The 23,828-nt window shown below is 51.9% G+C and overlaps 5 protein-coding genes across 5 annotated transcripts; 3 read left to right on the plus strand and 2 right to left on the minus strand.

Annotated features, from left to right (window-relative positions):
• Positions 1 to 4,058: 4,058 nt before the first annotated feature.
• V2A60_005478 (flavin reductase family protein) lies at positions 4,059 to 4,973 on the plus strand (the record flags this gene model as incomplete). The annotated part of the gene is made up of 2 exons (XM_083256788.1): positions 4,059 to 4,781; positions 4,836 to 4,973. 2 exons carry the CDS (start codon positions 4,059 to 4,061, stop codon positions 4,971 to 4,973), a joined length of 861 nt encoding a protein of 286 aa, XP_083112914.1.
• A 71-nt stretch (positions 4,974 to 5,044) lies between these two features.
• V2A60_005479 (3',5'-cyclic-nucleotide phosphodiesterase PDE1) lies at positions 5,045 to 11,920 on the minus strand (the record flags this gene model as incomplete). Its single annotated transcript, XM_083256789.1, has 5 exons — positions 5,045 to 6,547; positions 7,894 to 10,859; positions 10,918 to 11,152; positions 11,217 to 11,572; positions 11,668 to 11,920. 5 exons carry the CDS (start codon positions 11,918 to 11,920, stop codon positions 5,045 to 5,047), a joined length of 5,313 nt encoding a protein of 1,770 aa, XP_083112915.1.
• Positions 11,921 to 13,279: 1,359 nt separating this feature from the next.
• Positions 13,280 to 14,278, plus strand: V2A60_005480 (uncharacterized protein; the record flags this gene model as incomplete). The annotated part of the gene is made up of 1 exon (XM_083256790.1): positions 13,280 to 14,278. One exon carries the CDS (start codon positions 13,280 to 13,282, stop codon positions 14,276 to 14,278), a length of 999 nt encoding a protein of 332 aa, XP_083112916.1.
• A 1,522-nt stretch (positions 14,279 to 15,800) lies between these two features.
• Positions 15,801 to 21,096, plus strand: V2A60_005481 (uncharacterized protein; the record flags this gene model as incomplete). Its single annotated transcript, XM_083256791.1, has 2 exons — positions 15,801 to 20,239; positions 20,286 to 21,096. 2 exons carry the CDS (start codon positions 15,801 to 15,803, stop codon positions 21,094 to 21,096), a joined length of 5,250 nt encoding a protein of 1,749 aa, XP_083112917.1.
• Positions 21,097 to 22,071: 975 nt separating this feature from the next.
• Positions 22,072 to 23,307, minus strand: V2A60_005482 (uncharacterized protein; the record flags this gene model as incomplete). The annotated part of the gene is made up of 1 exon (XM_083256792.1): positions 22,072 to 23,307. The coding sequence occupies one exon, from the start codon at positions 23,305 to 23,307 to the stop codon at positions 22,072 to 22,074; it is 1,236 nt and encodes a 411-aa protein (XP_083112918.1).
• Positions 23,308 to 23,828: the final 521 nt, after the last annotated feature.

Below are 23,828 nucleotides of genomic sequence, written 5' to 3' on the forward strand. Positions count from 1 at the left end.
GCTAAACTATGGCATTCACGACAAAGAACTCATGGCCATCATTCAGTACTTCAAGGAATAGAGACACTATCTCGTGGGAACAAGACATAAGATTAAAGTCTACACCAATCACAAAAACCTCACATCGTTTTTAACCACGAAAGACCTAAATAAAAGGCAAATCAGATAGTATAAAACCCTCACGGATTATGACTTTAAAATCATATACCACAAAGGATCCGAAAACGGAAGAGCAGACGCGCTCAGCCAAAGAGAGGACTTAAAATCGGAAGAACAAGTAGACAATACACCCTTATTACGTACTACCAAGAATAGGAACCTTATACTAGGCACCCAAGAAATTGACATTACCTGGCAGGTAAAACCAGATAAGACATAGATGCAACGAATTACATCACACAGCAAAAATAACAACTACTTAGACAATTAGGAGACAAAAACGCACTTACGCAAGGAAGCAGGAAGCTTCTTATACAACAAACGGCAGTACGTCCCCAGTACACTTCAAGAGCAACTTATCAGAGAAATACATGAACACCCATTACATAGACATCAGGGTATAGGGAAGACAATCAGTCGACTAAGGAGATCATACGACTTTCCCAAGAGCAGAAAAATAGTACAACAAGTTATAGACAAATACGACATTTGCCAAAAAGCAAAAGCAGCACAACACGCTCCTTACGGTAAACTACAGCCAATACCACCACCTAAAAGAGCATAACAAACAGTCACAATAGATTTTATCATCAAACTACCAAAATCCAAAGAACCAATAACAAAAGTCACTTACGACAGTATCCTGGTCATAGTAGATAAACTCACGAAATACGCTTACTACATTCCTTACATAGAATCTAGCAATACGGAAGATCTAGCATATATGTTCTTCAAGACAGTTATCGCACAACACGGTTTACCGATACGACTTATATCAGACCAAGACAAACTATTCACGTCAAATTTCTAGAAATATCTGATAGAAACGATAAAGATCAAGCAAGGCTTATCTACAGCATTCCACCCACAGTCAGACGGACAGACAGAAATCTTAAACCAAGTTCTTAAACAGTACCTACAAAGCTATATCAACTATCGACAAGACAATTAGGTAGAATAGCTACCACTTACACAATGGGCTTACAATAGCTCAGAAAACGAAAATATAAAGATATCACCATTTAGGGCAAACTATAGATTTAACCCTATTATCGAAACACATACGGCACGCAGTGTGCACGCGCCAGCAGCTATGGCACATACAGCAACGATCACTAAGACACAAAAACACTTACAGCAAGAGTAGATATTTCTACAAAATCGAATAAAACATTACGCGGATAAAAAGAGATTACCAGCGCCAATCCTAGAGGAGGGAGATAAAGTTTACCTCACCCACAAAAACATCAAAACAAAACAACCCAGCAACAAACTCGACTAGAAGAAAATCGGACCATTCCTTATTAAACGAAAAATATCAGACACCAACTACGAACTATCCTTACCAGAAGGGATAAGAATCCATCCCATATTTCATATATCACTATTAGAAAAAGCACCAGATGATTCTACACTCGCTACGAGAATCACGGTAGAAAACACGGAGGAATATGAAGTCAAAAAGATACTCAAGACACGAGAGAACAAAGAGAATCGTCAATATCTTATCAAATAGAAAGGATACCCTAACTCCGAAAACACCTAGGAACCCGCGAAGAACCTCACGAATTGCTTAGACCTGCTGAAGGACTTTCGCCAGCAGTCAGCAAGGGGCCCAACTCAGGAATCTCACCCAAGCCAAACTACGACCAGTCAGGCTCGTTAGGAACGCCTAGCGCCTACAGGTCGTGAACAACCCATTATTCATAGGAATTCAAGGCAGGAAGGATATCATCCTCCTTATCCAGTTCTTACATACCCCGCTCGAACAACTTCTAGCTCTTATTCTTTACCAAACGACAAGTTTTGCGGATCCACGTCAAACGATTCACCGCTTAAGAAAGCTGGACTTACAGCTCGACCAAGCGCTCCTCAGCCTTCTCCTCAGCATCATCCAGTTTCTTCTACTACACGAGCAAACACGAAACTAGAAAAACAAATCAGCAAGAAACACACAACAGAAGGAAGGATAAAACCCACGAGAGGATACTACCAGCACACCATCACAGGAACGACCATAGTAGACACACTCCTCACAACGAGTCTTACCATCGGCAAGGCGGCACTTCAACTAATGGTCAAAACAATAAATACACGGCATCTCGGCGTCTCGACCGTAGAGAGCAATAAAGGACCTTAGCGCGTCTCGCTCGTTGGACTTTCGGGAACGAGGTTTCTCTATGCGACCTAACATATTGTCAGCACATAATAATAAAGGAAGGAAGTTCTACACACCTACCAAACGGACAGCCAGAACAAGATTAGTGGCTTTAAGGACAAAACCCAATAAAGGAGGAGTATTATGTTACGAACGATAGGAAGTAACGCAAGACGACCGGGGAAGCAGCCCAGAAGGACGACCTCATAGCGCCTACAGGCTCCCCGATCGGGCCTTGTGGTCACGTGACCACAATAGATCACTAGAGCGAGTGAGCCAGTAAGCCACGAAGGGATCATGGGAGCGAGTAAGCCTATAATCCAAGGAATACAATAGAGAGATAAACTATTATATAAAGAAAGAAGACCACAGCTAGTCTAGATAGTTTAGATCTCTATTAATCAATCTAAGCAATAGTTCTACTATTAAGAGTTAATCTCTTAACGACCGTTTAAACGATACTACTCAACGTGCTACCCTATAGCTTTAGCCTAACTCACTTCCTAAGAAACAGACTTACTATGACTTAGATTTAAGCCATCGTTACATACATCTAGGCCGTTAATAAGGGCTATGGTTTTAGCTTACGCTGTTAGAGGTTAACGAGCGATAGGCTTGGTAAATGGAAGTGGAAGGATCGGAAACACGGGTTATCGTTTGGTAAGAAGGATGGTCGAAGTAAAATCGATAAAATCGTTCTTCTATTCATACGTACGTCGTAAAGAAGCTTACTTATTTCTATGGCAAAAGGCATAGGGAATTACTGGATCTATATAGACGAAAAATGTGGGTCTATTCTAGTCTATGACTCGAATAAATTCAAGTGGTTCGTCATGACCTTATATAAGGTTAAGGTGGCTGGGGTGGCTGGTAGAGTACCTGGTATAGCTAGTGTAATTCTGTATAACTTTAATTCTAAACCTAGGTTAAAATAGGTAAGAGTATATGCGTTATAACGAGAAAAATTAGCTTATTTTTATTATAATTATTATATAATATAATATTCAGTTTATACCCCTATATACGCTATTTAAAAGAAAATATTTTCTAAAGTCTAAGTATTTTAAATACATAATTTATTAACTTCCTTTTCTTTTAGAATTTAATTATTCTTTATAATTAATACTTTTTAAAGTATTATTATAAAAAGTAGGCTCTAAAGGCTTATTTATTATATTAAATATAAAATCATTTTGATTATCTATAGTATTTATATTAGGGTATTTATTAATATCTATCTTACTTCTAGGTATATATTCTAGCTATAGTAATTATCTTCTTAAATATTATAGAAGCCTACTAGTTATAGTATAAAAGTAGTAATATTCCCTATAAAAATAGGTAGGCTAAATTTTAAGCCTTAGCTTAATTAGGTATAGTCGTGCGTAATTATTCAAAAAGCGTAAGCTAAATTACGGCCCTCTTCTATGCCCTGCCGTACCCACCAGTGCTAGAGACATGGCGGGGTTCCCGAGCTTCGGGCTGCAACCCGAGCGGACGCCGGGCGACAAAAACCCATGACGGAACCACATAGGGACGCTTACTAGGCGCTTTATAAGTTCTTTATAAGGCACGAAATTTTCCTTCTCTTTTTCGTGTGAAAACCGCAGCGCTGGTTTATCCCATCGTTCGAACCTGTACGACCTTGATGCATCGTGTTCATCTACTCTGGCCGGCTCCGTTTCGTCATCGCCTCTTTGCGTCTCGCCCTTGTACTCATTGCCGTCCCTTCTCCGTCACCATGGGTGATCAAATCAACAGAAACCCGCATCCCGACTTCAAAAAGGTCGAGGCGTCACGTCCCGACTGGGAAGCCGGCCAGGGCTTCCACTACACCAAGACGGCCGACCCCGACTGGACGTTTGGCCAGGGCCGCAACAGCCTGCCCGACGCCGGCGCGGGCCGGCCACACGTCGCCATTGACCCTCATGCCGAGGGCCGCCCGGCGGCGTTCAACTACAAGATGCTCATCTCGGCCATCACGCCGCGTCCGATTGCCTTTGTGAGCACGCGCAGCGCCGACGGCGGCGTGACCAACCTCGCGCCCTTTAGCTACTTCAACGTCGTCACCCACGACCCGCCCGTCTTCATGGTTGGCTTCTCCTCGTCCGTGGCCGCGGCCAAGGACACGCTCAAGAACCTGCTCGACTCCCGGGAGTGCGTCATCAACATCATCTCCGAGACGTACCTCGAGGCCGCCAACTCGACGAGCGTGGACGCTCCCTTTGGCGCCGACGAGTGGCGCGTCAGCGGCCTGACGCCCGACTACTCGTGCGAGACGGTCCGGTGCGCCCGTGTCAGGGAAGCCGTGTTCAGCGTCGAGGCCAAGCTCGACTCCTTTCGCGAGTGGGACAGCCGCTCCAAGCCCGGCAGCAAGTCCGGCACCACTGTCTTTCTGGAGGGAACCAGATTCTGGGTGCGCGAGGACGCGCTCAATGACGACAAGAACATTGTTGATCCCGCTGTAAGTGAAAGGATGCATCTCGGAGAGATTCCAGTACGCTGACGAGATGATTAGATTCTGCGTCCCGTAGGCCGCCTTGGTGGCATTACATACTCTCGCACCACGCAGGGGCTGGAGCTCACTCGTCCCAAATTCAAGGAGGATCTTGGTGGACTAGAGGGCTATCAGAAGCTGGCGGAGCGCAAGCCATAGGGGGCATGGCATGCAAGGTACACAATCAATGGATTCAGCAAAAATAATAAACTGCCGTGGTATCTCATCCGCTAGAAATAAAACGATTGTCCCGACTTGGAAATGATGAATTCGCACCCGAGTTGCGCCTCCTCTTCATATTCTTGCAGCTGCTCCAGAATTACATCGCCCCTCTCCGGTCCGTCCGACAACGTCTCCTTGACGTGTATAATGACAACCCTGAGCCCTCTGAGGGGATGAGACGGCAGTGCCGCCGCCGGCGGTAGCGTCATTGTGCCGATGTCCGTATCATGCAACGAGAGCTCTTCTGTTGGCGTCGCGATATGCGGCGTGTCCGCCCTATCGTTCGCTTTCACGGCAGCATCAGCCGTGCGCGGGCTTGGTTTCAGCGACTTGGGCGACACGGGGTCCTCGGGCGCGCAGAATTTGCGCGACGCCGAGTGCTGCCTGCGAGTGCGCGCCTCGCCGGAGACGCTCACGCGCTTGCGCTTCTTGGATTCCAGGGCGCGCAGCTTTCGCGCGACTTCGACCTCGGCCGCCAGCACCTTGAGCTCCTCCATCACAAACACGGGCTTGAGATGCCCGTACAGCCGGTCATTACTCTGCGAGTCGTCGTAGCTGCACTCGATGAAGATGCCACGCAGGGTCCCGGCTACAATCTTTGGCGCAGCTTCCTGCCAGATGTGCAGGTTTCGTGGACTCAGCGACACGCTGTCCGGCTCGACATCACCAAAGATGAGGATCTCGCGACGAGTCTCTTGCTCCTGGATAAAGTATGCGCACGAGTCGTAAACACATATGCGCTCAGTCTCGCTGGACTGGCGCGGTGACGAAGCACTAGTGAAGCTCTGGTTGACCAGTGAGTGTGTTCTAGACATGGGCTGCGTATGCGGTATGGCATAGGCATCCCTCCGAGGTGTGTAGTTATAACTGGAAGCGTCATGGCTTCCATACCTTGTGGGGGGGTTGGAGGACGTCGAGCCGCGATGGCTGTGCTTCTCCATACAGTGGCCATGACTGACGCTCCAGGTCTTTACCTGCAGGCCGTCGCAGACTTCTAGATATCCCTTGCCTTCGCCATCACCGAGCGCAGGGCTACCGCCTTCCACGAGCCGCAGATACGTGAGCAGACCCGCGCCGTTGTTCTCGTCGCTGAGATTGGGCCAGATGATGTTGTTGAAGATGTGCGTTTTGAAGGCCTGGATGGTGCTGGGCAGAGCCGCGAGCTTCTTAGGCCGCGTGCCGGGAAGCCCAGCGGTGTTGATGACGAAGCCGGATATGTGGTCCAGGTGAGGGTGTGTGATGAGATACGTGTCCACGAGTGCGCGCGTAACGTGTGCGGCATTGGCCGACGCCGTGCCATGAGGCAGCCGCAGGCCAGCAAAGGGGCCCGAGGTCAGCGTAAAGGGCGGCGACGGCGTCGGCGACGGCGTCGCCTCGTCAATCAGGCGTGTAATGGCGGAAAGGTGCACGCCGGCGTCGACGGCAACGAGGGAACCCTTTCGCCAATCCTGCTCCAATGACCGGACCAGGAAAGCGGTAACGTTGGACTCTTGCGGCCCGCCTCCAGCACCCTATTTGCGAGAGGGTTATTAGCCTTCCCACGACTCGTTGACAATTTTGGTTTTCCTCGGAGAAGCATATCCATGGGCTGTTCATCTTCGCCACGGCGCGCAATTCTCCAGACTTTCGACAACGGGCGCTAGGGGCAGACAACCCGGCGCCCGGTTACTTGTCGCTTTTTTTGCGCCCCAACCAACACGCAAGTCCCTTGTTCCCGTCAGAAGGGGAGGCAGCGAACTCACCAGGATAATCACCTGCAACGACGGACTGGCTTGGTCTGCCATGGCGTCTTACCCGCCGATTGAGGTTTGATAGACGTGATAACTTTTGGGATGTTGTAAAGAAAGACACGGCACGTGTGGCGGGCTCAAAAGGCGCGAGCTTGCTCTGAGACCGAAGTAGCAAGTTAGACACCACCCCAGCCCACCCTAACAAGGCGGCGTGCCCCCCCCCCGGGGTCGCCGATGGGGGTGGCTTACACGGCCACAAGGAATAGGCGTATAAGAATGGAGCTCCTGCACGATGACTTGCAAGTCCCAGGGAGAATGGATCAATGGAACAACGACAGGGCAGAAAGTTTGTTGAAGCACTTCTCACACCGTCACGCGCGTCCTTGTCCCCGAAGATAGCTGACTTTGACGTAGAGATGGCCGCACGTGATTTATATCTGATGGCGCTTTGTCTGACACTCTCTTTCTCTCTCGTTTTGTCCTCGGGCGCCCGCGTAAGGGTCTTACGGGCGCTGGAGTCGCTGAGATTTGGCCGTGTGAGCGGCAGCTCTGTTAGCTACAGCAAGGGACGATGGCCAGGTGTTGATTCGCGCCACCACCACTCAACCCCCCCCCCCCCCCCCCCCCCTGCATGCGAGATCGGTTGCTTGATTTCATTCCCCATCGGCGAGCCTGGCCTTTGGCGTCAGTGCGCTCGCTGCTTTGTCCCAGCGGAGCGCACTCCTTGAACCGTGGTGGTGGCTCGCGACTCATCGGTTCACTTACTGAATACTCACACGGGCGCCCGCTGTTGCCCTGCTTGCGCCCTGAGACAACTTGGTCGACTGATGTATGGGTCTGTTGAATTTCAACCTTTTTTTTTTGTTTTTGTTTGCGTCTCTTGCGCCCGTGTCTTGAACCCAAAAAATCCCGAGGTGAGAAAGACAAGGGTGAGAAGAGTCAGATCTTAAAAGATGAGACATGATAGTTTGTATATTATGCGTCAAAAAGGCCAACCTATCTATAATAATACAATGTAGTTGCCTGCTTTCTTTTTTCTTTTTTTTCTTTTTTCCTCTTCTTTACTCGGTAGCTAACTCGTGAACCTTGCGTCGTCCCCGTCACGCCAAGTTTAACAACTTTCTCACAGGCCGGCTCTCAATACGAGCAGACCGGTTCTCCAGCAACCCCATTATAACTGCTCGAAACCGGGCGCCCAAGTCTTCCCAAGCAAAATCCGAATTCAGCGCCCTGGCAAACACCTGCATGGTCCCCACAGGAACATGCATCAAGGTGCAGGCCGCCGCCGAAGTCATTTGTCGCTCAAGAGACTGCACAAAGGCCGGCTGGAGTGCAGATTTGTACCTGTCCAGGACACTCTCTTCGAATGCCCGCAGAGGGTTTGCCTCCAGAGCTGGGGGGGCACTGCTTGTCGCGACGGCGGAAGGAAGCGCGGGAGCCCGTCCTGTCAGCATCTCCTCCACAAATGCTTCGTCGAGGGGTTCAATGTCGCTGCCGAATTCACCACTCCTGCCAACCTGCCAGGGAACGCGCTGGATTTCTGCATCACCGAGTGCCTGCCTCGTCAACATGTGCAGTTTCGTCTGCTGCTGATCATCCACGCCCTCGGCTGGGACTTCCGCAGCAATCAGCTGGTCGTAGATGTTCATGCCCTGCACTTTCAATGCCGAGACCGGGATCTGCCATGTCTCTGCAGTGGACTGTTGAAGTTTTTTGATTGCTTTGCAGCTGTCCTTGATCCACGTCCAGTCGTCGCCCTCACATGCCTTGGCCACCTGGTCTTTGAGCATGCGGAACGCGGCGGATCGACGCGTCCAAACGTTGGCAGCAACCGCATCGTCAGCACGGCGTCGCTCTCCGCCTCTCGAAAGGTGCCCAAGATACCGAATCAGCTGCGTGTAAGATTGTGTTTGCCTCTCCAATGTTGCTGGCAAGTATGCAAGTAGCCGTGACGCGCATGCGACCTTGTCCACATCCTCAGTAAGCATCCGCATCAGCACGGTAATAATTGTGCGACAGTGATCCAGCTGTATGTTCCTGATGCGACAGAACCGGGCCATGTCGGCGATGCGGTCTCTCTTCGCGTTTGCGACATCCTCCCCCTTCGTCACCACGCGCACGATGACCTTGTCGAGAAGATTTTGCAGGTTCTGGTGAAACTGTGCCAACGGCCAGCCAGTGTACGGATACAGAGCAACCATGTTTTGGTACCAGAGCCACTCTTGGTCACTGCTGGGAATATTAAGCTGAGGCGCCTGACCAACCAGCTGCCATGACATGCTGAGCGGTCTTACACCCGACCCTGCAACCGTCAAAAGGTTACCGAAAAGGCCTCGCATCAACTTTGTCACAGTGTCTTCGGCGTTTTCCGTTTCTGATGGAGCAGAATGCTTCATGGCTGCGAGTTTAGACATGGAAGCCATCAGCAGCGCGCCCATCAGCTGCCCAGTCTCTGGGGCACCTGGATTGATGTTATAATCGCGCGATACAACAGCACTGCTCAATGTCCCTCGCATAAGAATACGCAAGGCAGAAATGTGAGCTTCATTGCACTTTTCCATCCACCGAGTGCCAAAAGGAGTCTTTAGGTTCACAAACTCGTCCCAGCATACCCAAGCTAGCATAGAACCGTTCCCTGCTCCTTGATTGAGGTAAGGCATCGACATGATGGGGACCATGGGGCCAGATTGGCTGCGCAGAGGGCCTGCATGGGAGCTCTGTGATTGCTCCATGATGATTCCAGCATCTAATCCTTCCAGATAAAGAATGCGCGAATCGAGACTACAGCAAGAACTAGCATCAATGGCCGCACCAGTCAATCTGCTCAAAAGTTGCTGAAACGGGTTTGTTTCAATGTTTAGCACCATGACTCCCATATCGGAGGCGTAGTCCTCCAGGTACTCGGCCAGCCTCGCGAATGTCATCTCTTTTGCAGCTTGAACATTGCCTTGGATCTTGCTCTGTCGTTCGAGTCTCTTCAAATCATGAGTTCTCTTCGATGTATTCCTGAAGGAGATCATCCCGGAGAGCCTGGAAATAGCCGGTTCCAGGGTAACCTGGGCTTGCCTGGCCACTCTTTTCAACTCTCCCTGCAAAAGAGCCTTCTTTTTGAGAACAGCAGAGTCATTGTTATCCCAGTTCGCGGCTAAGAAGTCCATGTAGGCACTTCTAGCAGGCTGCGTAGCCTCTGCTGTTTTCCTCACCAGGACTTCTACCAGTGAGTGAGAGAGCGTCAAGAGATCTTTCTCGTTGAGAAGTACCTGTAGCTGCGGAATAGCTGCTGCGATATCCTCTTCCATGCCCTGGATCTGCACAGCTGACGCAGCGGAGAATAAGCAAGGAAGATCCTTGGGCTGAACCGACTGCTTCGAGACGGGCAAAAGTATGCTGTTGGAGCTGTCTCCGAGGTTGCAAATGCGTTTTACTGTAGGCTCGAGCAACGCTGCTAAGCCTGCAGACTGGACAGCGGGAGTAACATCGGATCCAAATTCGAGTAGCGATGTGTTGAGATGCTGTAGGTTGGCAATGCCCCGGTAAAAGTAGAATTTGCTAGCCAGCTGGACAAGAACTAAAGACTGCGGTCCAGCCAATGCTGTCACTGCATTGATATTGACCGAATCCAGACAATGGACGATGTCGTCGTGCGTTTCGGTCCGCGTTACCTCCTCTGGCTGCACAACGAATACCGCATTCATTCTGTATGACGAGGCCAAATTGCGAGCGTTGTCTGTCATTCGATCGTTCAGGACGAATACAACGGTCTTGAGCCGCTCGTAGTATTCCAGCAGCGCGCCAGCATTCTGAAACGGCACGTTCGACGGGCAAGCACCCGTTGCCAGCAGCATAGGTCCCTGAAATTCGGTGCCCCAAATGCAAGGCAAGACTGTAGAGCGTTTGTTTTTGGGGGGCATCGAGGCCGACTCAGCAGGAGCGAACTCCAAGCCAGTGTCGAATTTGATTACTTGGGAACCGTCCACGTCTAGATGAGGCGGGATAGCTGTCGCGTTGGTCATGAAGACGGCGCTGTCCTGGGACACAATTGCAGCCACAGTATCGGAATTTCTTTGAAGCTCTACTTCGCATTCTTTAGGCACTGCACGCATTCAAAGTCAGCAATCTTGGCAGTGCACTTCGCAGGTAAGTAGACGCACCATGAGCTGAGGCTGGGAGGGCGGCCGTCATCGAAAAGTCCGCCCTTGAGACGGCCTCTTCAAACGCCAGACTCGACAGGCTGGAGCTATTGCAGTACATTCCCTTGTCAGTAGTCGCTTTTGGTAGAATCGAAAATACAATAGAGTCTCCATCCCGCTTGAAGACCAAGGGACAGCAGATGGTGGCGTCTCCAATGGTGGCGGCATCCAGCGGAACAGGAATGATGTATAGCGTCTGTCAGTGGTTAGAATGTCCAAAAATACCTGGACCAGGGAAAAAAATAATATCGAAAGAATACCTTTTCGACATGGTCAGCCACCATCAGAGCCGGATGAGTTCCCAAGAACCTGGTGATCTGCGTCACTCTGAAACCCGAGATGAAGACGCAAATCTCCTTGTCAGTGAGTGTCGCCTCGTTGACTACAACATAGTCCAACAAGTCACGGTTTTGGACTATGTCACCACTATGACTGATCCCTGGAAATGTCGTTTGTGCGAGCCAGCAGCAAGTGTTGCACTGCGCGTCGGCGAAGCAAAAGTCCCAGTAGGTGGGCTCCAGCGTCGATACTGCGAGAATCGCAATCTTGTCGGACGAAATGGGGACCCTGAATGTTGACGCCGGGGCTTGCATGATTTGAAAATCATTAAAAACAGCTGCACACTTGGAAATCAGCAAGTCGATCCCCCCCCCCCCAAATGGCTGTTCTCGACTGCGTTGGCTGGCACGCTGCTGAGATGCCGGAACTGACCTAATTGATGAAACTTGGCCATGCGGCGGAGGAGAACCTCCCCCATCTCACCAAGATCCACGGCATTATAGAAAAATTCTTCAGGGTACGAAGAAATGTCAATCTCCTGGATCTCATCGTCGACCTTGCACAACAGGATTCGCTCCAGACTGAAGGGATGAGCAGTGCCCGCAGGAAGGGTACTCAGTCGTTGTCGGATTTGCTCCTTTGTGGTCAGCAACGGGTCGAAGCACAGCTTGCGCACACGCTCCATCTTTGAAGATTGATTCAAATCATAAAACGCCTGTTTTAAATCTTCAGACCTTTTGACAAGAGGACCAAGCTGCCTATATGTGCAAGCCTGGACAGGGCTAACACGCACATGGCCAACGGTGTGAGTCAAGAGTACTGGCAACCGACAGCGGAAAGCCTCGTAGGCCGGATGACTCTACAACTTTCATCAAAGCCAATACCTCGATACTCAATATAGCACTATATTAATTCGGGCAATTAACATGCCTACAAATGTGCACAATACGGGGCAGTAGGCGCATGAGGCTGCGTTTGGGCGGACCGCAGGTCAAAACCCCCTGACCACGGAATCCTGTATATGCGATCGCGGCCGAGTCTAGTTCGACAAGTGTACAAGATTTCGGAAAACAACACGGACCGGCAGCCAAGGTTGACTCTTTCAATACCAAGTTCTGTCTCGATTCGCGATAGTGCGAATGAAGCTGCGAGCTTAGCTTGGGGCTGTGCTCAGAAAGCAGACCAGGTAGCTGTGGCCAAACCGTGGCCCCCGTCCCCGATTGTAAACTGCATGGAACCTTGATATCTGATAAAGTCTGCCTCGCAACGTAGCTCCGCTCTCTCACAGTCTCTCTCCATCGCCAGTGTCCGGTCATAGCTAGAACAATCAAGTTTAGCACAAAAGGACGGAAAGGAAGGGGCCGAGGTGCAAAGGTTCCACCGTACGTACATAGCAAGACGTCAGCTTCTAGTTTTTTTTTTTTCTTTTCTTTCTTTTTTCGCTTTTCTTTATACTAATTCAACTACTTCAACGTCTGAAGAATTCGATACCATTGTTCCGATTCAAAACGGCTATTTGCCGTACTCTTGGCAAAGGCTAGTCTCGTATGGCTGTCAGCCACTTGACACCACGACCAGGAAACGGAGGCAAGCTTAAGCTTCCGCCTCCGTGAAAGAAAAGCAAGAGAGAGAAAAGAAGGTTACATGAGATATTCTTTACAATCATAAATTATACGAATATTTGAACCTACTCTGTTGCACAAGAACAGCCCATCCACTCCTGGCCCTTATTGTTGCGCCATACTCGCGAACAGCTCCGGGCCAGGTAGTCTAAGACATGTACTTCAAATTCCAAGCATAGTGAAAGAGACTATTTGCTTACCAAGTCAGATGATTAGCCACTGATATCATGCAGCATAATTCCCGGTCAGCTGGAAGCCATAGCCTATGTTTTTAGCCGACTATAGCCCTTCCCCGCAGGTGCATACTTGGTGGGAGCCGTATAAATGTCGCGAAAAATGCTGCAATTACAGAAGGTAGAAATACCTCAGACAAGACAGATACCAATAAACTTCGAAACACACAATCGAATCTTTGACGCATCATGCGCATAATCGCTGCGTTGCTGGCTACTACACTCGGCATCAGTGCTGCTCCGTTGACGCCTCCTCTGCAGTACATTGACTTGCCGTTGACAAATGCCAATGGCGAGGCCAAGGGTGGTGTAAACCTGGAGCTACCATACGACCAGTCAGTCCTGTACGAAGCACTGGCTTCTGCCAGAACTGTTCAACTTCCGCCCACAAGGTACAAGGCCTTACTGTGGCAGTATTGGATTGTGAATGCGACGTCAGAGGCAAGCCTTTCTCTACAAGACTGGGATCCTTGGCGGACAGCCAAGCAGAATAAGGATTTCGTGTTTGGTGTCTATAATTTCTATGCAAAGCTGTATCTCGCGCACCCAGAGGAGCTGCGCTGGATGGCATTTGCCAACATGGCCGGTTCCGCATTTGCCGCCGGGATGCTCGACTTGGGCGACTTGCCCGGGGGCGGGTGGTATGCATCCATGCTCATGGCGATGCAGAAGCACATCTTCATGGACATTGCCACCATGCATGTGGCGTACATAAACGGCGGCCTGGCGGCGGTGGAAGAGATGCGCGACGCTGGGCTGATTGACCCGGCGACGACGGCGGCGTGGGCCGACCCGCACAGCGCAGTTTTACAATTCTCCAACCGCGAGCAGAATATCGTGATCCCGAGGCAATGGGACCGCGTGCGCGACCATTTGCCGCCCTGGGGCGAATTCATCACCTACGGCATGACAATTGCCGGCCCAATGCCCGTGCCCGGGGCCAAGACGCCGGCGGAGTACAGGAAGCTGCTGTGTGGACCGCTGCCTGCATTTAATTATGCCGATCAGGAAGCACGTTGGGATCTTTTGGCCAACGATACGGTGCCTGCATATCTGCGGCTCGGCCCGCCAACGGTCAAGAGCATCGTGAGCGAATCGCTAGATGCGCGGGTTGCCAAGTACCGGACTGCGCACCGCCTCATAGACATCGTCCTCGCACAGTTCAAGGCCACTGGATGTCGTCCTTGAGCGACAGCAGCGGTAGCAGGGGGGGTGCGCGAAAGAAGGAGTTGCAATATTTGATCATTTTTTGCTATATTCTTTATATACTTTGATTCTCGTCATATTTAGGAATCGTAATGGCAAAGGTCAGGTAGAGCTACTGTTACCATGTTAGCGAATAAATCCGAGCAATGCGGCGCAACAAAGTGTTTTTGAAAAGAAAAAGTCAGGAGAGAGCAACATGTTTGTCCACATTTTATTTCGGAACAGGTCTGTGTATGTGTAGTTCATCACGTTGGGAGGCAAGGCAATGGCTGCAAATGGAGAGGTAGGCTTACCGATGGTTTGGCTGTGGCATGACAAAGCTACGAGTGCCAAAGCTGCAGGTTAGTATACCCGAATTTCATTTGCAGGCGCGGTGGAGGGCCTGCGATGCAATGTTGAACGTTGGTGATTATGTAGAAGGTAGCTTTGTTTGCACTTCCGTGGTGGGCTCTGGATTTTTTTTTGTACCTGCGCAGATTTGGGGCGTCGGCAGCTCGGCGCAGATGGTTCCGGCTGTGGGGAAAAAGTGACAGTTGAGACCACGGGTAATTTAACCTCAGGTTCATACTAATAGTAGTAGTAATTAGAGTAATAAATAGAGATAAAAAACGAGTTTTTCTCTTAGAAAGTACAACAGTCAAATAGTATAAGACGTCATTCACACAAGGTAATCTAGGCTTTGAAAGACCTGACGAGGCGTGAGCGGTGCTGCAAAGTCGGCGGGCGAGGTTGGAGTGTGCTTGGAGTCCCGATTTTGCTACTACATTGCCGTCCATCGACAGACGCAGAGAAGCACAATATCCTTCTTGCCATAATGACGAGATCAATAACATTCAAAAGCATCTTACTCTATTCTTCAATTTCGGCCGGCTTTCCTGAGCGACTTCCACATCCAGGTGCTTCTTGGCTCTAGGGTAGGGGTCCTGACGATCCACCAACCCAAGACTTGTCTCTCCAACCTACTCCGTACCTAGTCTAGTCATGCTAGTGAGGCTAGGCTAGGCAACCTGTCGTCCCTGTTTCTTGATCTTTACGTCACGAGACCTTGCCGCTTTGGTAACCGCCGCTCCTGGCCCTTCCCATGGCCGCCATCTAAAAACCAGCTCTCATCACAAAGCGCTGTGCGATTGCCGCTCTCCGTCGCACAGCTTCTTACACTCACCATGGCGGATTACAAACCCGAGCTGGATTCTCAGCTCCGGGATCTCCAACGTGAGCTCGAGGCAAGTGATGGCCCGTCCCAACCTATCCTGATCCGACAGATGCAGACGCTGACCTGTAGCCCAACAGGAAGGCGACATCACAGAAAAAGGGTAAGATAATTTCAGAGTCTCCGAGAGGCCATGGGCGAAACACTGAACTCCCTATCAGCTATCAAAAGCGACGAACTCTACTTTTTTCTCAGTTTGCCCCTCCGCCCGTCCCCCCGCCGCAATCTGGCCTCCGAATCCATTCCGTCGAGAACTCTTCGCACCCTGCAAATGATGGTCACAGGGTAGCCGCGATGGCTGCAATGGGAGGCGGCGGTGCTCCGGCCCGTCCCGCCAGCAGCCAGTACTCCTACCAGGAACCTGATGACGCTCCCTATTCTTCCAGCTCCTGGGCCCCAACTCCCGACCACAACCCGGCCGCGCTGCGCCCCGGCGCGCCCATACCAGAACACCGCGCACCGGGACCGACAACTCGTGACTCCTTGTTTGTCCTGGGCCCCGGAGGTACGATGGGCCCATCACGGAGCGAAACCATGGTATCCGGCGACTATGCCTTCAACCCCGACCAACATGGCTCCTACCCCCACTCGCAACCGCCCTTTTCAGACAGGACACACACTCTGCTCGATTCTCAAGCCTACTTCTCTGATTTTGCTGGCGAACAACACTATGACCAGCCCCAGCACGCAGACTACAGTGGCCCCCAAAATCGATACTCATCCGGCGAGGCTTTCTCTCCTACAGCTGGCATGGCTCCGCCTATGCTGACCCCCAGCGATCTTCCGCCACCTGAGGCGCTTGCATATCAGTTACCTTTGGAACCTCGCGAGGTTCCATTCAGCATTATGGATTCCCACGATCCAAGCCTAGCCATGTCGAGATTTGATAACCTTGCTTCAGTACTGAGACATCGTGGGCGAACAATTGCAAAGACACCAGCATTCTGGGTGCTAGATAGCAAAGGCAAGGAAACCGCCTCAATCACATGGGATAAGTTCGCCTCTCGAGCTGAAAAGGTCGCTCAAGTCATACGAGACAAGAGCTCGTTGTACCGCGGCGACCGCGTTGCGCTCGTCTACCGCGACACTGAAGTCATCGACTTCGCCATTGCACTCATGGGCTGCTTCATCGCAGGTGTTGTTGCAGTCCCCATCAACGACTTACAAGACTACCAACGTCTCAACTATATCCTGACCTCGACGCAGGCCCATCTCGCACTGACGACGGACAATAATTTGAAGGCTTTTCAACGAGATATCACGGCGCAGAAGCTTACTTGGCCACGCGGTGTTGAATGGTGGAAAACAAATGAATTCGGCAGCTACCATCCCAAGAAGAAAGAGGATATGCCCGGTCTCAACGTTCCCGACCTCGCATACATAGAATTCTCGCGAGCACCCACGGGTGACCTGAGAGGCGTTGTGCTTAGCCATCGCACCATAATGCATCAAATGGCAACTCTCAGTGCCGTCATTTCCAACATGCCTGGCAACACTCCAGGTGATACCTTCAATCAGTCGCTTAGAGACAAAAACGGTCGGCTCATCGGTGGTCGTTCTCGCAGCGAATCAATCCTTTCATATCTAGACCCCCGGCAGGGAATCGGCATGATTCTTGGTGTTTTGCTTACAGTATATGGTGGCCATACTACAATATGGTTTGACAACAAGGCTGTCGATGTGCCCGGCCTATACGCACATTTAATCACCAAGTACAGAGCCACGATTATGGTTGCCGACTATCCTGGGCTAAAGCGTGCCGCCTACAACTACCAGCAGGATCCTATGACGACTAGGAACTACAAAAAGGGCATGGAACCCAATTTTCAAACCGTCAAACTGTGCTTAATTGACACTTTGACCGTCGATAGCGAGTTTCACGAAGTCTTGGCGGATCGATGGTTGCGACCGCTACGTAATCCCAGAGCCCGTGACGTCGTGTCGCCCATGCTCTGTCTCCCAGAACATGGAGGAATGGTCATAAGTCTGCGGGATTGGCTTGGTGGCGAGGAGCGGATGGGTGTTCCACTCAATATGCAAGAAGCAGAGTCCGAAGATGATGGGGACTCTGACACTAGCAGCGGAAAGGAAGAAGTGAAACCAGCTACTTCTAACGGATTTGGAAGTTTGCTCGGGGGAGGAACCACAACGACCAAAGATCCACAAGATTCACAGACGGAAATGAACGAGGTGCTTCTTGATCGCGAGGCACTCAAGACCAACGAAGTGGTTGTGATTGCGTATGGAGCTGAGGCTCGGAAGAAAGGCTCTAACGACCCGGGTATGGTTCGTGTCGGAGCCTTTGGGTTTCCTATCCCAGATGCCACCCTAGCCATTGTTGACCCCGAGACTGGCTTACTCGCCTCCCCGCACTCAGTCGGCGAAATCTGGGTCGACTCGCCTTCGCTATCCGGCGGCTTTTGGGCTCAGCCCAAGAATACGGAGCTCATCTTCCATGCACGTCCTTACAAATTCGATCCGGGTGAGCCCACTCCTACGGCAGTCGAACCTGAATTTCTTCGCACAGGTCTTCTCGGAACCGTCATCCAAGGCAAAATATTCATACTCGGCTTGTATGAAGACCGCATTCGACAAAAAGTCGAATGGGTAGAACATGGCACTGAATTGGCTGAATATCGCTACTTTTTCGTGCAGCATATGGTTGTCAGCATTGTGAAGAATGTTCCAAAAATATATGACTGCTCTGCATTCGATGTCTTTGTCAACGAAGAACACTTACCAGTGGTGGTTCTGGAGACCGCTGCGGCGTCGACTGCACCTCTGACATCCGGAGGCCCTCCTAGACAGCCGGACATGGCTCTTTTGGATTCGCTTGCGGAACGCTGCATGGAGGTATTAATGCAGGAGCATCATCTCCGGCTATACTGCGTGATGATCACAGCGCCGAATTCATTGCCCCGCGTAATGAAAAATGGCAGACGTGAGATTGGCAACATGTTATGTCGTCGCGAGTTTGATCTTGGAAATCTACCTTGCGTGCACATCAAATTCGGCGTGGAACATGCTGTTCTTAACCTCCCAATCGGCGTCGACCCAATCGGTGGCATTTGGTCTCAAGTTTCCTCTGAGTCTCGTGAAAATGTGCTCATGACTTCCGAGAAGCAGTACTCTGGCATTGATCGGCGCGAGGTTGTGATTGACGACAGAACATCCACGCCCCTGAATAATTTCTCGTGCATCACAGATCTCATTCAGTGGCGTGTCGCTCGTCAACCTGAAGAGCTAGCTTACTGCACCATCGATGGAAGAGGCCGTGAAGGCAAGGGCATTACCTGGCGCAAATTCGATTCTAAAGTCGCTGCTGTGGCTATGTATCTGAAAAACAAGGTGAAGGTACAGCCAGGCGACCATTTGATCCTCATGTATACCCACTCGGAGGAGTTTGTGTATGCAGTACATGCGTGCATCAGCCTTGGCGCAATCATCATTCCCATCGCACCTCTTGACCAGAATCGCCTCAACGAGGATGTTCCTGCTTTCCTCCACATTATTGCCGATTACCGCGTCAAGGCTGTTCTAGTCAACAATGATGTTGATCATCTCATCAAACTCAAACCAGTTTCTAGTCACATAAAACAGTCAGCACAGATCCTCAAGATCTCGACCCCCAATCACTACAACACGTCGAAACCTCCAAAACAAAACAACGGTCTGCGGGACTTGGGACTTACTATTGACCCCGCGTGGATTCGACCCGGCCATCCAGTTATCATTTGGACATACTGGACCCCGGATCAGCGTCGGATTGCTGTTCAGCTTGGCCACGACACAATAATGGGCATGTGCAAGGTTCAAAAGGAAACGTGCCAAATGACTAGTTCTAGACCTGTCCTGGGCTGCGTCCGCAGCACGACTGGACTGGGCTTCCTTCACTCATGTTTACTAGGTATCTATATCGGCACACCCACATACTTGTTATCGCCGGTCGAGTTTGCGCAGAACCCCATGTCGTTGTTTGTCACGCTTGCTAGGTACAAGATCAAGGATACCTATGCGACAGCTCAAATGCTTGACCACGCCATGTCCATTATGCAATCGAAGGCGTTTACCTTGCATGAGCTGAAGAACATGATGATTACATCTGACAGTCGGCCTCGTGTTGACATCTTTCAAAAGGTCCGCATGCACTTTGCTCAGGTTGGTCTGGACCCAACAGCTATCAATACGGTATACTCTCATGTACTCAATCCAATGGTTGCGTCTCGATCGTACATGTGTATCGAGCCGATCGAGCTCTGCCTGGATACAAAGGCTCTCCGAAGGGGTCTGATTATGCCTGTTGATCCTGAGTCGGATCCGAAGGCTCTTTTACTACAGGACTCTGGTATGGTGCCAGTTTCGACTCAAATTGCCATTGTCAATCCAGAGAGCAGAGCGCATTGCCTAGATGGCGAGTATGGTGAGATTTGGGTTGATTCGGAAGCATGCGTCAAGTCATTCTATGGGTCCAAGGACGAATTCGATGCGGAACGTTTCGACGGCCGAACTATCGATGGTGCTCCTGGTGCGAGATATGTGCGAACTGGTGATTTGGGATTCCTGCACAACGTTAGCCGACCCATCGGACCAGGAGGCGCACTGGTTGATATGCAAGTGCTTTTTGTGCTTGGCGGAATTGGTGAAACATTTGAGATCAACGGTTTGAGTCACTTCCCAATGGATATAGAGTCCTCGGTAGAGAAGTGTCACCGCAATATTGTACCAAACGGCTGGTAAGTTGGATTGCAGCCCACGTCGTGAACTATACTAATTCCTTAGTGCGGTTTTTCAAGCCGGCGGTCTCAATGTTGTCCTAGTCGAGGTCAATCGCAAGGCCTACCTGGCTTCTATTGTGCCTGTTATTGTCAATGCGATCCTGAACGAGCATCAAATCATTGTTGATATTGTTGCTTTTGTCAGCAAGGGCGATTTTCCCCGGTCGCGGCTTGGCGAGAAACAGCGCGGCAAGATCCTTGCCGGGTGGGTTACTCGCAAACTGCGGACTATGGCCCAATTTGCTATCCGTGATGTTGACCCGGCCGCAATGGGTGATGGCCCAGTCCCCGATGAAGGCAGAAACTCGACGGGGAGCGTGCGGAGCTCAGCAATACTGGCAGCTGGAGCGTCCAGCCTCCGCAATGTCGAGACAGCTCCTCATATCCCTGAACATGAAGAATATGATAACAGATACAACACCATATCCACCATGCCGCCTGCAAGGCACAGCATGATCCCCGAGGACCAGCCAACCCCGACTGGCTATCCGATCAAAGAGTCAATGACACCTCACGATGACTTTCAGCAGGCTGAGAGGTTAGGTACGGGCCTTGATCATTACGGGTCTACCAGCACCGAGGATGCAAATCGAACACCAATCGTCTCGGAACTTGATTCCACACCGACTCTGCGCCGTGATGAGAACCTAAGCGCACCGCAGATAAGACTACCTGGAGTTGATGGCAGAGAGAGCATGGACTTTTTTGGGGACGGGACAGAACGGTCCGAAGACGAAGCAGAGTGGACAACTGACGCAATCATGCATATGAACCTTGCCAATGATATGGACGCTCGACGAGGCGAGGCACACTGAGCGTATGCTTCCCTATGCAACAATGTGTGTTAATGTGCATTTCACCGCGAGGGAGCAAGGAGTTTTTGAAAACGGAAAGAAAAGTGGTTGTTGGCATAGTCTAGCCTTATTGGATACAACCATGAACATGTAGGGATGCTGCCGTGGTTTTGGGGCTTACCCTTTGGTTTCTCTGCTGCTTTTATGTTTTACAACTTGTATCGCGCCTTTGTGTACTACGGGTTTTGCATATATCGATAAACCAGCGGTCGCTTTCGACATGAAAGTCGACACTTGTTCAATGAATACCATCTGACAGAATAACGACGTTTGTGCAAGCGAATATCATCTAGGGATCTGCGACCTTCAAATTTGTTTGAGTGGACTCTGTCGCCCCGCCGAGTTGAGCACAGCTGCCGCCTTTACCACTCTTCGCCCTTGATATAAGCGTACAGAGCCCTACCGCTACCGCGAAACAAGTGCCCAGGCTAGCTCGTGCTGCTGCTTCTGGCCCTTGTGGGATACTTTGGGCAGCGCGCCGTGGGATTGGCGGGCAAGTCAGAGACGGGACCTACTCCCATACAGGGCTGTGATGGATAGCGGCTCTGCCGAGCTGCCGAAATCCATGGCTTCTTTGATGCAGTTGCTAGGCCAGGTAAAACACTGTGCGCGGTCCGCCAAAGTGGTCCTGTGCCGTGAACAGCCGGGGCTTGTCGCGTTTGTGGGTGAGGACTTGTGCTTTACTCATGATGCAGTTAGTTGAGACTTGACAAGACATGGTGAGCGTAGGTAACTAGCACCCGCAAAGCTGTCTTTAATATCTCGCGATACGCGCTCTACCAAAACAATACTTGCTGTCACACGAATCACCGGCATCGTCGAATCTTTGCTCGGCATTCGCTCACCGCAGTCCATCACCCACCCATCCATGCCTCTGAGCAGCCTCGACCATCAACGTGAAGCCAAGGCCTGTGTCGAGAAAGAATCCCCTCTCGGCTACCGCAGCACCGTCAACAACGTCGCCGAGTCGATAACCTCCCTGACCGTGTCCGACTTTCTACCACCGCTCGCCGTCTTCGCACGCCGCTGCCCGTCGCCGCCTCCGCCTCCGCCGCCGCCGCCGCCGACCAGGCCCAGGAACGTGCGGCTCGTCTTGCCCTGCGTGTGCATCTGGTGCAGTCGCAGCGCCGTCGCCGCGATCATGACGGCGCACCGCTCGCCGAGCAGGCCGGCTGCCGCGCTCCCGCGGAGCTCGAGCGTGAACAGGCGGCCCCACGGCTTGAGCGCCGCGCCGCACGTCAGCACGGCCACCACCTCGCCATCGTCCCCCGCGAGGCTCTCGCCCGCGTGCTCGGCCGCGGCCAGCTCCTCCTCCGTCTTGGGAAACTCGCAGCGGCGCGCAGCCGGGTCTCCGTCTTCCGCAGCCGCAGCCGCAGTCGCAGTCGCAGTCGTAGCCGCCGTAAACTGGTGCTCCCCGTGCCGAAACACTTTACGGATGAGTTGAAATGTGCTGCTCCCGCCGCCGCCGCCGCCGCTGCCCCCCGCATCTTTGCCGTCCGGCCTCCACCACGCAAACTTGGCCGGGCGGTGCTTGTCCGCGGGCCCGCTGCCAACGTCGAACTTGAGTCGAAAGACGGGCCCCGCGGAGGCGGCGGCAGCGGCGGCGGCAGCGGCGGCGGCCGCCATGCCGCCGCCGTCGCTCATCGTCAGGGGCTCCATGACGACGTTTGCGTAGCCGGTGGCGTGGCGGCCGCCCGCGGCGGGCGCGGCGGGCGGGAGGAGCACGACGCTGGTGAGATCCCGCAGGGACTCGTGCATGGTCAGCGCCTGCGAGCGATGGCCCGCGGCCGCCAGCACCGGCGCCTTGGCGTCCAGGCCGTTGTGCAGGTGAACGCCGGGACGGGAGCCCAGCGGGCCGCCGCCGCTCAGGCCCGTGTGGTGCGCCGCGTAAAAGAGCCGCTCCCGGCCGTCGGCGTCGGCGCACAGGTGCAGTCCCCGGCGCGCCGCCCTGCTCACGCCGTGCAGTGTCGTCGGGATCGCCACATACGGCGTGAGTGATGCCTGTCGGTAGTCTGGCGGCGGTGCCTCCGGCTCGGGCGTCGTGGTGGCGCTGGGACGGCTGCTGCGACTCGGCGCGGCGGCCGGCCCGGCCTCGGTGTAGGGCGGCGCTTCGGTGTAAGCGGGGAGGCTGTCGCTGGCTGCCTCGGTCGCCTTATCTGTTCGAGTGGGCATTTTTCTTTTGTTTTTGTTATATGAAGATGCCTTCGGTAGTATAGGAGCTTGCTCCGAAAGTCAAGGCATCTTGTCTCTGACTGGACATTTCTTGGCATTTATGTCTAGCTACATTGACATCTTACAGACCGGGCTGGGTGGTCGAATGGCTCTGAATACCCTATGACATCATCCTTGATACTGCGGCATGCCGCGCAGCCTTACATAGCCTTGGCTAATAATTTGCACGAACGCGGGATCCATCTAGCAAACACAAGCTTATTAGCTCACAGCCTGGTCGGGACAACAGTAATATCCTTGCAGCCATTGTAGATCGCAGCTACCATCATCGCCACACCCTGGCAGACCAGTTCGTGTCGCCGCCGGATAGAGGTCATGGTGGGAAAAGTCGATTGCGTTTATAGAGTCCTTGAATTTCTGCCTCGGCAGGTAATGATCAATTTCCGCCAAGCAGTTTTGTATCCAATTCGAAGCCAAGCCATCGCTCAGACTGGCCCAGCTCTCGCTGGTGAGGTGCCGAA

The sequence above is a fragment of the Cordyceps javanica genome, chromosome 3 (assembly GCF_051103115.1).
Source record: "Cordyceps javanica chromosome 3, complete sequence".
Lineage (NCBI taxonomy): Eukaryota > Fungi > Ascomycota > Sordariomycetes > Hypocreales > Cordycipitaceae > Cordyceps > Cordyceps javanica.